This window comes from Sinocyclocheilus rhinocerous, unplaced genomic scaffold (assembly GCF_001515625.1).
Source record: "Sinocyclocheilus rhinocerous isolate Xijiao unplaced genomic scaffold, SAMN03320098_v1.1 scaffold1679, whole genome shotgun sequence".
Classification (NCBI taxonomy): Eukaryota; Metazoa; Chordata; class Actinopteri; order Cypriniformes; family Cyprinidae; genus Sinocyclocheilus; species Sinocyclocheilus rhinocerous.
In genome coordinates, this window is record NW_015649661.1 from 114,244 (window position 1) to 128,795 (window position 14,552).

Here is a 14,552-nt window from a genome sequence, read left to right on the forward strand (position 1 = left end):
TTGTCAAGAACAGATGTTTATTTGAAGGTACTAAGAAGTATTACAAGAGGAAAAAAGTATCACACTCATAAAGCTAAAAATGTATCCTTATAGTAAACTTTCATGAAGGAACGTGTCCTACGACCAGTCTGTCATCATCTGTATTAACTTATAAGGCCAATTCACACTGCACAGACAGACACAGACCAATGCCGACCGAGTACAGTAGGCCTACGTCACTTCTCAGACGTTCCAAGACTCGATAAATGCTGATTCAACATTCTGTTGGCAAAAACAAGCACAGACCAACACCAACAGATGCTGACAGGGGTAACACACTGATCAGACAAAACCTTACGAACGTGTCCGTTGCCTCTTATTGGCATCTGTCAGTGCAGTGTGAATTGGTCTTTAAACTTGTCAACAGCCAGACTTGTCTAACTACACAAACAAACTAATCTAGAAATGATTAAAAAAACTTCGTTGGTAATACATTTTGGCTTAGCTTTTATTCTGACCCTTTGCAGAACCTTTCTTCTTGGCTGAACCTTGTTTTTTAGGCTGGGCTTTGCCGGCCTTCGCTTTTGCCTCTTGGGATTTTGAGGCTTTAGGTTTTGTCGCCTGTGCTTTGGGTTCCTCAGAGGCAGCTGCGGCTTTCTCAACGTGCTCCTCTTTGAGGGGCTCTTGTTTGGGCGGCTCTGGTTCAGGTAGCTCAGTTTTAACAGCTTCATCTTTGCACTCTTCTTTCATGACAGGCTTTGGCAGCTCCTGTTTGAGGGGCTCTTGTTTGGGAGGCTCTGGTTCAGGTAGCTCAGGTTTAGCAGCTTCAAGTTTGCACTCTTCTTTCATGACAGGCTTTGGCAGCTCCTGTTTGAGGGGCTCTTGTTTGAGAGGCTCTGGTTCAGGCTGCTCAGGTTTAACAGCTTCAAGTTTGCACTCTTCTTTCATGACAGGCTTTGGCTGCTCCTGTTTGAGGGGCTCTTGTTTGAGAGGCTCTGGTTCAGGCTGCTCAGGTTTAACAGCTTCAAGTTTGCACTCTTCTTTCATGACAGGCTTTGGCTGCTCCTGTTTGAGGGGCTCTTGTTTGAGAGGCTCTGGTTCAGGTCGCTCAGGTTTGACAGCTTCATGTTTGCACTCTTTTATGACAGGCTTTGGCTGCTCCTCTTTGAGGGGCTGTTGTTTTGGAGGCTCTGGTTCAGGTAGCTCAGTTTTAACAGCTTCAAGTTTGCACTCTTCTTTCATGACAGTTTTTGGCTGCTCCTGTTTGAGGGGCTCTTGTTTGGGAGGCTCTGGTTCAGGTAGCTCAGGTTTAACAGCTTCATCTTTGCACTCTTCTTTCATGACAGGCTTTGGCTGCTCCTGTTTGAGGGGCTCTTGTTTGGGAGGCTCTGGTTCAGGTAGCTCAGGTTTAACAGCTTCATCTTTGCACTCTTCTTTCATGACAGGCTTTGGCTGAGTGGATTCCTGTTCGACTGTCTCTTCTGCTTTTGTCGCCTCTTCCTGGCGTGGTTCCTCTTTGACTGACTCTTGTTTTCCTGTCTGTTGTTCAGTGATCTCTGGTTGTAGAGGCTCTTGAGAAAGTTTGGATTCCGTCTCAGGTTTGGTGGGTTCAGGATTTGTGGGTACTAATGGCTTCTCTTCATTTACACTAACAACCTCTGGTTTGTTTTCTTCTGTGGTAGAGGGTTCATCTTGTATTGATTCTGGTTTATCCGCTAGTTCAGAGGATTCAAGTTTGGTAGCCTCAGGATTTGCTGGAATCTTTTGTGCCGTCTCCTCTTCCTCACTATCAGATTCTCCAGCATAATCTGTTATGGAATTTACCAAGGAAGCTGCAAACTCCTGCAGACGGATCTGCTCCTCTCGCAGCCTGTTCATCTCTGCGGTCAACATGGGGTTGGGAACTGACTTAGGAAGTTGGACAAGCTCTGGAAGCTCATCTACTTGGGGCAAATACACTGCAGGTGCTAGAGTTGCCTTTTCTGAGGACCGTATTTCTTTAATTTTGATATATAAACTTTTTCTTTCATCCTGCAGTGCTCGGCACAGAGTCTCTAGACGGTCAATTTTCAAAGTGAAGAGTTCAAACTCTTTGGCCTTTTCTGATCTCTGTTGGAGTGGAGTTAATCAGTTAGTAAGTGAAACGCTAATGATAATCAAATATTGACAAGTCATGTGTGTACATTACCTCGTCAATCATTTCAACAAGAGCTTTATTGCAGCTTTCAAACCGTGTCTTCCATATGTTTGACTCCTTTTCCAGCTTTTTCATCTTCTTTGTCATCTGTTCAAATAAAAATGTGATCAGCATAAGACTTATATTCTTTAAAATAGACAAAGGCATTTTAAATTGTTCACTGCAACAAAAAAAAAATCCTATTCTTAACAAAAGTGTTTTTGTCTATTTTTACAGTTAAAATGTCCAAAAATCCTTGAAGAAAGACACATTTACTGGAAACAATACTGTATAAGAGATTAAGACTTGTTTTCAGAGATTGTAGCATTAATACGAGTGTATTTTATCTTATTGCATCGGCAGATTTGTCTCTTGTTTAAGTATAAACAAGTTAAAATAAAGTGGAAAAATCTGACAGTGCAAAATACACTTTTTAATAAACTTTTTCTGGAAGAAAAAGTCTTAATATCTTATGCAGTGTTGCTTCTCAAGTAAATTTATCGTTTAGATATTTTCACTGGAATACAAGTAAAAACAAACAAACAAACAAACAATTTTGTTTTTCACACTTTTTTCCTATTAACTTTTGGCTCTAGACAGTAAAAGTGTGCATAACAAAACAAACCTTCTCCATCTCCTGTTTGAAAGTGATGTAAATTTCATTGCTTTTTGCTAGTGTGTTCTGGAACTCATCAAACTTCTGGGAGTACAACACAATCTGTAAGAAGAGAATTAGTGTTAGCAGCATTCAGAAAATCATTGTAAATTAATACCTTGGAGTACAGTAAGAGAAACATGCATGATGACAATGACATTTGTGCTTATCAGCTTGGCCTTCCTTTTAAATTTTTATATATTGATATTATTCTGGAAAAAGAACAAAAAAGTTCAAAATGTGTTCTTTCCTATGAATGTATGTATGTATTTATTTATTTATGAAGCATGAATTAATACATTAATGAATGGATAAATACATATTTAAATATTTATTTGTTTTTATTCATTCATACATCCATTAATTTACTTATTCATTCTTCTGTTTACATTATGGACCTGATGGAAAGATGAAAGAGTTAATCGCTGATATTGCAGCTGCACTTTACACAATCCATCTGTAATTAGTCAAGGCAAATGTTCCAGTCAAAAACACAAAGCTTTAAATAAGAGAACACTTTCTGCAATGACTCAGTGTGTAATGTGTAAGGCATCACTTATTACAGTTTTTCTCGATTGCTTAAACACTATCACCAGGCTTTTGAACTAAAATTTCAAAACCATAACGCCATTTATCAAAAAGCACACCCATTTCCCTAAACTATAAACACTATTCCCCTGCTTTAACACATGAATCAGATTTGGTGAACTGTTACTGCAAAACTCTACACACAAATCCCTTCATTTCTCATTGCCTAGACCATGTTGTCATTTAGAAAGCACTAGCATTCAATATTGTTCACTCAAGTCAGCATAGCTTGAGCTCAATTAGCACACAGTTACCCACGTGGAAACACTAAGAGTCAAAATTTATCACACACCAATCAGAACCTTCAATAGATAGATAAAAGAGCCCAAGTCAGTTCATTCAGTTTTGGAACAATGGATCCAGAGAGATGTGATTGAAAAGGTCGAGGACACCAGAGAGGAGGAGGAGGAGGAGGAGGAGGAGGAAGAGGATGAGCAAGAGCAGTAAGGAGTGGAGGAAGAGGTGAAGGAAGAGGAAGAGGAGGAGGATGAGGATGAGGGGCAAGGAGACAAGGAGTCTCAGATGAAATTCGTGCCACTAGTTGATCATGTCCTTGTCCATGGTATGACTATGAGGGAGGCTGGGCAATGAGTTCAGCCAAACTTAAGTTGCTTCACCGTCGCCTCGATCATAAGAACCTTCAGGGAGGAGAACAGGTAGGTGTACCTCAGTGTACTCTACTGTAACTTTTGAGTGTTGTACTCTGTTACATACAGATAGAGTTTCTGTCTGCTTCCATTTTGTAAAAAGGATGTTACAGTTACAGAAATCAGTACTTCTATTTTTGTAGGACACAGACGATGGAATGGAAGAAGCCTGACTAAACATTTCAGCGGATTTCCCCCCTGCTGCCTAGCTAGGGCCAGTATAGCCTGTGATGTTGACGAGATTCTCTGGCCTGACCCAGAACAAAGATGTGATGCTGGGGCAGAATATTTTTTGTTGTTGTTTGGTGTATTGTACTGTACAGTACATTAAGGAATAAAAAATTTGCAAATGTATACACGTGTTCATTATGTGAAAAGTTCCTTGAGGGGGAGAACCACAAGCAACATAACTTATTACTGGTTTTTGTTTTTGTTTTTTGTAGTATTGTTTTGAATTTATCTCACCAGTGTGTAAGACTATGTTGTAGTGTGTGTGTTTTTTTCCCCGTTTGGGGAATTGGGTGAGACGTTATGAATTTGTGTTTACTGTTTTGAGAATATGAGGCATAGTTTCAAGAAATGTGTTTAAGCAATCGAGAAAAACTGTATTTATAATAGCAGCAGTGAAACTCATCCAGGTCGTATTTACTGTTCAGCACTTGTGACGCTTGTGAACTATAATAATTCACTGAAATGATATATTTCTGTCTGTGTTGTCACAATAGAGCCATGAGAGAGGGGAAGCCTTCATTCAGCCATCAACATAATTAACCCAAATTCAAGAGCGTCATCATCTTTGTTGATTCAGAGACAGTGAGATGTTGTCACATTCATTTCCTTAAAGAATGAACCAGTATCTACATGATTTATCTGCTCTAAGACAGAATAATGTTTCTCAATATGCACCAGTTTTATGATGTTTTTGTGTCCTTTTTGTTGTAAAGGAAAAAAGCGATCAATATATTCTTCAGAATTTCTCCTTTTGTGTTCCACTGAAGAAAAAAGTCATACAGGTTTGGAACGGCATGAGGGTGAGTAAATGAAGACAGAATTTTCATTTTTGGGTAAACTATTTCTTGAGGCACTTAAAAGTCTTTTATTATGGTCTACACAGAACTGTAAAGCTCTCATTATTGCTTTTCATAAACATCCGTCTGTAATTTATCTATCCATCTCAACTGAAATATATCCAGACAGTGCAATTGCTCCTAATGGCTATGAATCATCACCATAAATTGCCTTTTAAAGATTGATTGGTGTATGTGGTTTGTCACACAGCTCAGCGAGAGAAACACCACAGCTAGAGAGGAGAGAGTGTTGGATTGTGGCTAATGCCACAGCGATAGATATTCACCTGGGCCTGCATGACAGTGTGCTGCTCTTTCAGCTCTTTAGCCTGTAGTTTCCACTCTGCAGCCTGAGTGAGTAACTGGTTAAACACAAGACACACACACAAAACAGGTGAGAGAGACCGAGAACTCGGCATTACCTGTTTCTTCATCTGTAACTCCTGCTCCCTCATTGCGTAGCATTTCTTTGTTTTTTCAATAGCCTCTTTAAGCAACTAACAACATAAACGGTGAGATGTTAACATGTGCCAATTCTTAAGATTCACTGAAACATTTTTATAAACGGGGTCCAAAATTAACTTTTTGCCACTTGTGACAACATTTAAGTTATTAATATAGGCTATATAATATTTATACTTATTTTATTTTATTTTTTTTTACTTATTTTGTGGATATTTTGTCACTTGAGATGAGCAAGTGACTTTGTATCACAAAAATATTGTAATTTTGTTTCAATACCTTTATGTGAGGTATATTTCACATATGTGTTGCCACATGGAATTATAGGGACAAAACAAAGATCCAAGATAAACGTTTGATGGAAAATTTCACTGAGAAGACTTGCAATTCACACCAGATGTTTTCTTTAGCTGACAGCTTCATTTGAATGACACATTCATCATTTCACTTATCAGGAAAGGTCAGATTATCATTCCAACATATCAACTTAATATATTATGTTGCAGTTTTCTTTACAAGCCAGTTATTAATTGCATTTTGGCACTTGATGATTGTTGATTTTAGACCCTGCTTGTAATTAAATTCACTGTAAGCACATGCAAATGAATTTGCTTGCCCTTCATTTTACTTGAGGCAAATCTGAAGAGCCAGAATAGGAGATCTGTGTGTCTTACATATTCCTTCTCCCTTTTGTGCTTCTCTTCAGCTTGACTGAGGAGCATGTTGGCTTCTTCCAGCTTGGCATCAGACAGTTTCTGCTGTAGATCTCTGTGTTTGAAGATCTTCTCTAAACTCTGCATAAAAATACAGAATATTCATTTAGACGCAATGGGGTCATAGCAGATTTTATTTCATTTAATTCCATTCCATTGTCCAAACCACTTGTCCTAGTTCGGGTCGTGGGGATGCTGGATTTTATTTTATTTTAGTAGTTTCCTTTTCCAGCTTTTGTAATTTCTGGGAACAACATTTAACGCAGTACATTTTAACATTGAAAATGTGTGCTTGTCTCTGATACACCACACGCAGAACATGTTCCAGGATCAACATCCTTTGTTGTTCTTGGAACAGCTTTCGCATCAATCCTTTTACACCTAAAATCAGAGGGTGGTGATTGGTCAATAGGGATGTTGTTCCAGGAACATGTTCTTCTTGTGTAAATCACATTAAGCATGAGGCACCAACCTCATATGATGTGTGTCTCTACCGCAGCCAGCGGAGGGCAGTAGAGACACACTGCACAATTTATTCTCGAGTCAGTTAAATTCTTGGGGTCTGAGTTAGCCCACCACACAGCAGTGTGTGAGCAGTCTCTGTGGTAGCCATCAGCATGACAGATTGAGTTTAACTTCCCCACACATCAGGCTTGTCATTCCACCGGTCGATCCTCATGTGATTAGATACAGAATACAGAGAGTTCTACAAGGTGCAATATTCACTGTCAAACCAGGTGTGAATCACTGAGTCAAAGTAAAAAAATACAAGTATCTGCTGTGCATATAGCAGGTTTAGAAAGTGTGAGTGTGTAGTTTCCTCCACCTCGTGTTGTGAAATTACAGCTCTGGCAGCTCTAAAACACGCATATGTTTTTATGCATAGTGACTGTAAAATTTGCTCATGTAAACTACCAGTCAAAAATTTGGAATCATTTTGTAAAGTTTTTGAAAATCTCTTATGCTCACTAAGGCTGCACTTGATCAAAAATACTCGTATAGACAAAAGTTATTTTAAATTGTAATAATATTTCACAAAATGACTGTTTTTACTATTTTTTATCAAATAAATGTAGCCTTGGTCAGCATAAGAGACTTCATATGACATTAAAAAAAGTCTTAATTATTCAGAATTTTTGACTGTAATGTAATTGCAGAGTTTGAAATACGTTTGGAACCCCAGTAATGGCTCATTAAACTTTTCAGATGGACCAATCTGGACCAAAAAATCAAATCGGATGTATTATCAAATGTATCACAATCACTTATGGTGCACACTTACTTCTACCAAAATCTAATCTCGACTGTGCCTCGGGGTGCAGCTTTAAATGGATTTGTGACTGAATCGCTTTGACAGATGTGTTAGATATTGGGGTGTTTGAAATCCTCAATTCATTTTGCTGGCTTTCGTTGCACAGGTCTTCGGTCTGCTTCACACCACAAGCATATATTTATTTTAGGGCCCGTATTAATAGGTTACAGTCTTCACACTGCCCCCACATAAACAGCACAGTGCTGTGTAGCTGGAAATATAGAGTTCTGTTATGCAGCAGAAGCACTGTGAAAGGTGGGCCTGCTGTAGCTCTGCTTATGTGTGGATTTAATGCATTTCAAATCTAGATGGTATGTGTACTGATATGTCTTGTGTGTTTGATATAATGTGTTGATTTCTGTCGGTACCTGTTCTCTCCGCTCATACTGCTCTATGATGGTCTTGAGTTTGCTGGCCAGATCACTGTTCTCTTGGCATAGCTTGTTGTTGCGGTTACTGTGCTGCTCGATCTGATTCTGAATGTCCACCAGCGTGCTCTGGAAATGAGCGGTGATCTCCTTCCGCTTCATTTCATCCTCCCGCAGCCTTTGCAGACTCTCCTCCTGCAGGGAAAAAGAGAGAAGGAAACGAGTGGGAAATCTGGGAATGTGCAGTCTTAAGTGATGAAAGCAATCTAGATCTAGTATTACGTGAGGGTGTGAGATGGAGCTGTGACTAGATGGTAAAGTCAAATAATGTATTGTATTTGATAGCATTCTGTAGAAGAAATGACAGTGATGGAAATTATATTTTAAACGTGTGGAATAAAACGGCCAACTAAAATGACTAAAACTAAAACTGATATAAAATGCATTAAATCTAAATAAATTAAAATATTAAGAACCAATATAAACATTAAATTTAAACCAATAGAAACCAATAAAAACATTATATTATATTTTTATGAAAATTCAAAATATGAATAAATACTATAATAGCATGGAAATAGCATTAAATAACTGGTTGATAAACATGCAATTTTTTTTTAAATTAAACTTTATTAGTGGCAAAATTATTTATTGTGGTGGAAATTACTGTAACTAATCTACATATGTTACAAATTAATAAAAATGTACATTTTCATTATTTACTGTGTGAAAATGATTGATAAATGCACAATGGTTTATGTTTTTCACTTATTTTTAGATTATCATCATTCTAAAAAATATATGATATTAAATATAATATTATAATATTTTCATGATGGATTTATGTATTTTCATATTAACACAGATTGGAAGTCTGTGCCTGGGATTATTTAAAATAAAATATATAAAAAGGCATTTGAGAAGTAACAAAGTTTACAAGAGAGTTGTAATGCAACCTTTTAAAAATTTTTTAAATTATTTTTAATAAAAGTAGTATGTTAGTAAGGAACAACCTTTTGGAAGGGGCTTTTATTTTATATAGTGAAAAGTGAAAGGAAGTTGAGAAGAGAGAGGGAATGGACATGTTATAGGCCAGACTTGAACCTGAGTGGCACACACGAGCACCATAGCTCAACATGTCCGAAGCAGGTGCACTAACCACTACTTTAACTGCACTATTTCTACCTTACAAGGTCTGAGTGGTGAAGGCTAGCTAATGATGTTAATGACATATTAAGCTATATGAGATCTGTATTTGTGGCACTAAATAAACACTATTACCGTATTGTCCCGAATATAAGACGATATTTTTTTCTTGGAAATACATCTGAAAAAACGCGGTCCTCTTATATTCAGGGTCTAGACTTTGACATGTCAATAATACACCCACAACAATAGGTGGCGCCAAATACGCATAAAACGAGTGTGCCATGAAATACGTAATGTAATGCGTGTTGTAAAGATCGCGAGTAAAAACAAAAGAAAAAGAAAAGCTTACATCTGCATGAGTCGTGACTGTCACGTTAGCCTGATGGGACCAAACTCCCTTTGTGATTTTAAAATGTAAGACAGTACCCAGATTTGAAGATTACAGTAAGATTTAACTTCTACTGTTCATAAGATTTTGGTAGGCTACTATTAGATGGATAGCCTAAATGTCCTAATTCAGATGGGCTACCTGTTTTTTTTATGGTATATCAAAAAGTGTATATTTTTTAAATGTGATTGTTGGTACATTTTACCAGTTTTTACCATACTTTCAAAACAAAAATTAAAATAGGAAAAATATGCAATATGAAAATAATTGAAGACAAAATGTGTTTTACTGAGAAAAAACAAGATTTGGTTTTTAAAAAGCCTTTTTCCAAAAGGTACATCTGAAAAAAGGGGGGGGTCGTCTTATAATCAGGGTCGTCTTATATTCGGGCCAATACGGTATCCTTTTTTTAGTATCTGGGATTGGACGTGTGAATGTTAAACAGGCCTGCCATCCAATGTGTGCGCTTTGTAAACATGAGCTCTTGTTTCAGAAGCGCCAGCTTCCTGACTCAGCCATTCGTAAGGAATCACATGGAGTGTTCCTCTCCAGGGCTGAATCCGTTTGCCTGCCTGTGTTTACACATGGCATGAGTCTCAAGCTCCCACCTGGGAAAGGTGAAGCTGTATTACCACTACGCAAGCTCATCAGGGAGGTGAATCACTCACATAAGCGCAAAGGAAATGACCCCAGATTAAATCTAATTTACGGTCCTCATAGCTGAGAGTCGCACCTACACACAGGGCTTAGATGTTCTGCTCTGACCCGCTCATTAATGGCTTCCATAATACTTGAATAAAATTGACTGGGGAGTGAACAAGGTCAAAGCCAGCCTCTAGGGAAGGATAGCATCAACTTCCAAAGTAATGCAGAGTTCATATTAGAGCAAGAGTTTAATATCTTCAATGCCCGGAGGAGAAAAAACAACACAAACATGATTCGAAAGCTCCTCTGAATCACCTTACAGACCACAAAAACAGAAAAAAAGTGTGTGTGTGTGTGTGGATGCTGGGACAGAAACCACTACCTTTTCTTATACAAAGTCCTCCAGCACCTTTTCGTTGAATAGTACAAATGGACTGAAATCAGTTGCTGAACTGCAAAGAGAAAATGGCTCCAGGTGCTTTGCACAAGATTCATAACATCTTTCATATTATATACACATTCACCAAATGGAGGTGAAATTGTTCCTTGGAAGGCAACGTAATTGTTTGGCAGAGTGAAAGAAATGAGTGGACTGTTATATCCGACAACTGGAAACATTTCAAGTGCTGAATAACAGTTTTGTAAAATGACAAATATGGCATCTCATTTGAGAGAGGCATTCACAAATTAGGTTGCAGTTTTTAATATTCAGAACCGTTTACATGAATCAAAAACATACAGCGCGACCAGTGAAGTCTGATTCCCAAGCTCTTATGAACCGGATCTTTTAAAGAATCAAAAAAATACTGATTCCCTTGTTAATGACTCTTATGAGTCTGTTCTTTTTATTGAATCAAACACATAGCGTGAACGTGAATGGTGAAGGTAGTGATGGGAGAAACAAAGCTTTTTGAAACCCTGAATAATTTGCCTTTGCAAAATGATTCACTGTTTCGATGCTCTCAAAACACCACAGGATGGTGGCACCTGCTGGTCAAAATGGTGTATTTGCAATGAAAACTCATCCTTAAAGGGTTAGTTCACCCAAAAATGAAAATTAGCCCATAAATTACTCACCCTCAAGTCATCCTTGGTGTATATGACTTTCTTCTTTCAGACGAATCCAGTCGGAGTTATATTAAAAATTGTCTTTGATCTTTCAAGCTCTATCGTTTTTTTTATATCACGTCTTTTGAACCGAAGGAATGCAACACCCGCTGAGTACAACGATAGAGCTTGAAAGATCAAAGACAATTTTTAATATAACTCCGACTGGATTCGTCTGAAAGAAGAAAGTCATATACACCTAGGATGACTTGAGGGTGAGTGAAACGCAGCCTAATTTTCATTTTTGACTGAACTAACCCTTTAATATGTATAACGACACCTTTTACAAATCACTTGTAAATGTTTTCACAAAGAGTATCTATTAAATATAACCAAATAATTAAACACTATTAAATACGACGTTCCGTCAAATTTGTGTTATTTTATTTATGAATGTGTAATGCATATGTGTTATTGGGCGGGGCTTGGCAAACTAGGTAGCAATTAAATATTGTTGACCCTTTTGTATTACTCACGCATATTAAAATACATTACATTTATTAAAAATGAACCTACATTATAAAACTGACCCAAGATCTGTTAAAACTATCACTCGTTCTTCGGTTCACACTCAAACAATATTAAATCTTTTTAAGGAGTTGCGCTATTAAATCCATTATGCAGAATTCAGCAGATTTCACCTCAAAATTAGCACAGAAAATATAAAAAACTCAGCAGATTCTCTCTGAGATGTAGATGTAGTCACTGTAGCACCAACAGAACGGAAGAACAGGAGGCCATGGCCTCTGCAGTGATTTGAGCCAGTGAGACATTCTCTTTGACGTTTGATTTATAAAAGAAGGGCAAATGCCACTGAAGCTCAGTAACGCTATCCCTCTTGTCATAGTGACCTGTCAGCAGCACTTTGAGTCTGAGAAGTCAGTGTATCATCGCGGCAGAGACACAGAGTCACTGCAGTAACGTCCCACTGGGCTCTAAGACACTGTCTCCTCAGAAGGAAGTTGAGTCGACTCAATCTCAGCAATCAAAACACTGACACAGGTAACAGGATAACAGGAAAACAAGTCAGATGCTCAACACTCTCCCACATGTCAAACAAGTTACGGTCTGTTATTGTGGTCTTACTGTATCGATTTCAGATAAATGTACCCCTAAATGGCACATAAAAACAAAACATTGATCGTTTTTACAAGTTCTTCTTTCTAAGTGGTTCTTGTCTCATATTTAGCAATATTTCAAATAAGCATTTGACCTATAATACTCTTTTTTTTGTTTGTTTAGTGATAGAAAAATAGCAACATCCCCCATAAATACAGTATAATCTTATGCAAATATGAGACAATTGAATTAAGAGTATTATTATAAAGCAACTGAATAAAGAGTATTATTATTATTTTTGTAAAAATGCAACAGTTTGCTTTTGTGGTCAACTAATTTACCCAACAGTGCCTATTAAAAAAAAAAAAACATAGTAAAATATATAAAATAATTTTCTTAAAAAAACCCTAAAGGTTTAAAGAGTATATTTAATTATGCAGCTGTGAATTTTTTATGAGAATTTTTTTTGCAGTTTAGCATTTTTATTTGCGTTATCAGACTACTGTTCAAAAGATTGGGGTCAGTAATGTTTTTTAATGTTTTTGAAAGAGGTCTCGTATGCTTTCAAAGGCTACATTAATTTGATTACAGATACAGTAAAAATAATACAATTGTGAAATATGATTCCAATTTTAATATGTCATTTTTATAAATGTCATTTACTCCAGTTTTAAGTGTCACTGAAATATGCTTATTTGGTGCTCATAAAACATTTATTATTATTTTCAATGTTAAAAATTATTATATTTTTGTGGAAGCCATGATACTTTTTTTTTCAAGAGTTTTTGATGAATAGAAATTTAAAAAGAACAGCTGGCCCCTTAACTGACCCCAAACATTTGAATGGCTTAAGAAAATAGGCATAATTATTTTAAAAACAGAATGAATTCAGACAAAATAATGTATGTTTCTTTTCATAAATATATAAAAACATACACAAAAATAAACCTACCAAGATATACCATAGCTTGACTTTTCTTTCACAACTCAATTCTCTTAAAACTGTCAGCAGATCATGTTCTCACCTTCAGTGTCCTGTTATGTCTCTGAAGCTCCCTGCAGAGCAACTCCAGCTTGCTGCGGGCCAGAATGGCACGACTGTGCTCGAACTGAAGCTGATCTCTCTGCTTGCCCAGAAGACCCTGTCTCTGCTGAAGCTGCTCCAGCTGTTTCTTCTCAGTCCTGTGTTCCTCCACCTGCCCCATATGCACAAAACACACACAGGTGTGATCCATACATCCTCTTATACACGGCTTTAACACCTCTGGCTGGTCTAAAGCTGCTTTAGATAATGTCTGTCTGGTTGTCCTCAAGAGGATTTTGGAATGACGGGCCCTTCGTTTACTTCTGAGAACAAGATCTGGTTTTGTCAAAACTGGGAGAATTACTCGTAGTCTTCCGTCATATGTTCTTTTCTACGTGTCCCTGTCATTATCTCTGTGTTCTCAAATTGAAGAGAGTGTTGTGGCTTTCTTGTGTGGCATATGGCCTTGTGTTCAGACTCGAATATTCAGCCCAGAGCATTGAATATTTAGGTCATCGCAGTATCAGTGAAACCACTCTTAACATCACACCAGGCGTTCTTTTATTTTCTCTCCGTGTCAATCAAGTTTGCGTTCTATTTGTTTCCTCTTAACTGTCCTCCATGCATTGTTGTTGTCGGCTGTGAAAACTGTTCAGAGAGCGACGTTCTCTCATGGGTCTGGATACTCACCAACTCAGTGTATTTCTTCAACACCATTTCTACTTTCTCTTCTGGTGAGCCGAGCTTGTTCAGGCTTTGCAATAAGGATGCGGCCTCTTTACCTACGAGACAAGCATTTTCCGTTCAGATCAGAGAAAGAGAAGATAAAGAAGATGAGCGGAAGCCCACAAGGGAGAGTTCTGCACGCAAGCTTCAAAATAAATCAACGGGAGAAGTGGTGAAATCACAGCGTGATAAGTGTTTACTACGATAAAATTGTTGAGAGAAGCAAACAAGGCACAAGATGTATACTCAGCCTAAAGGGGATAGTTCATCCAAAAATGAAAACGCTGTCATTATTTATTCACTCTCTTGTCATTCCAAACCGTATGGTTGTCTTTTTTTCTATATAAATCTCAAAAAAAAAAAAAAAAAAAAAAAAAAAAAAAAAAAAAAAAAAAAAAAAAAAATGTAAAAAATGTTCCAAATGAACATATTAGAATGATTTCTGAAGGTTCACATGACAATGAAGACTGGATTATTTGGATTATTG

General features: G+C 37.4%; 1 protein-coding gene across 2 annotated transcripts in view; it reads right to left on the reverse strand.

Annotated features, from left to right (window-relative positions):
• Positions 1-14,552, reverse strand: part of LOC107710955 (beta-taxilin-like) — a 24,122-nt gene continuing 9,570 nt past the window's right edge. The window contains exons 3-10 of one of the 2 annotated variants that reach the window (XM_016515858.1): positions 14,030-14,121; positions 13,341-13,511; positions 7,968-8,162; positions 6,249-6,368; positions 5,400-5,474; positions 2,781-2,873; positions 2,168-2,263; positions 1-2,088 (exon numbers count right to left, since the gene is read on the reverse strand). In XM_016515858.1, the coding sequence (XP_016371344.1) occupies positions 481-2,088; positions 2,168-2,263; positions 2,781-2,873; positions 5,400-5,474; positions 6,249-6,368; positions 7,968-8,162; positions 13,341-13,511; positions 14,030-14,121 (2,450 nt within the window). In that variant the 3' untranslated portion in view covers positions 1-480. Of the gene's footprint in view, positions 2,089-2,167; positions 2,264-2,780; positions 2,874-5,399; positions 5,475-5,534; positions 5,610-6,248; positions 6,369-7,967; positions 8,163-13,340; positions 13,512-14,029; positions 14,122-14,552 lie in introns of both variants that reach the window. The other variant, XM_016515859.1, reaches the window with a different exon arrangement.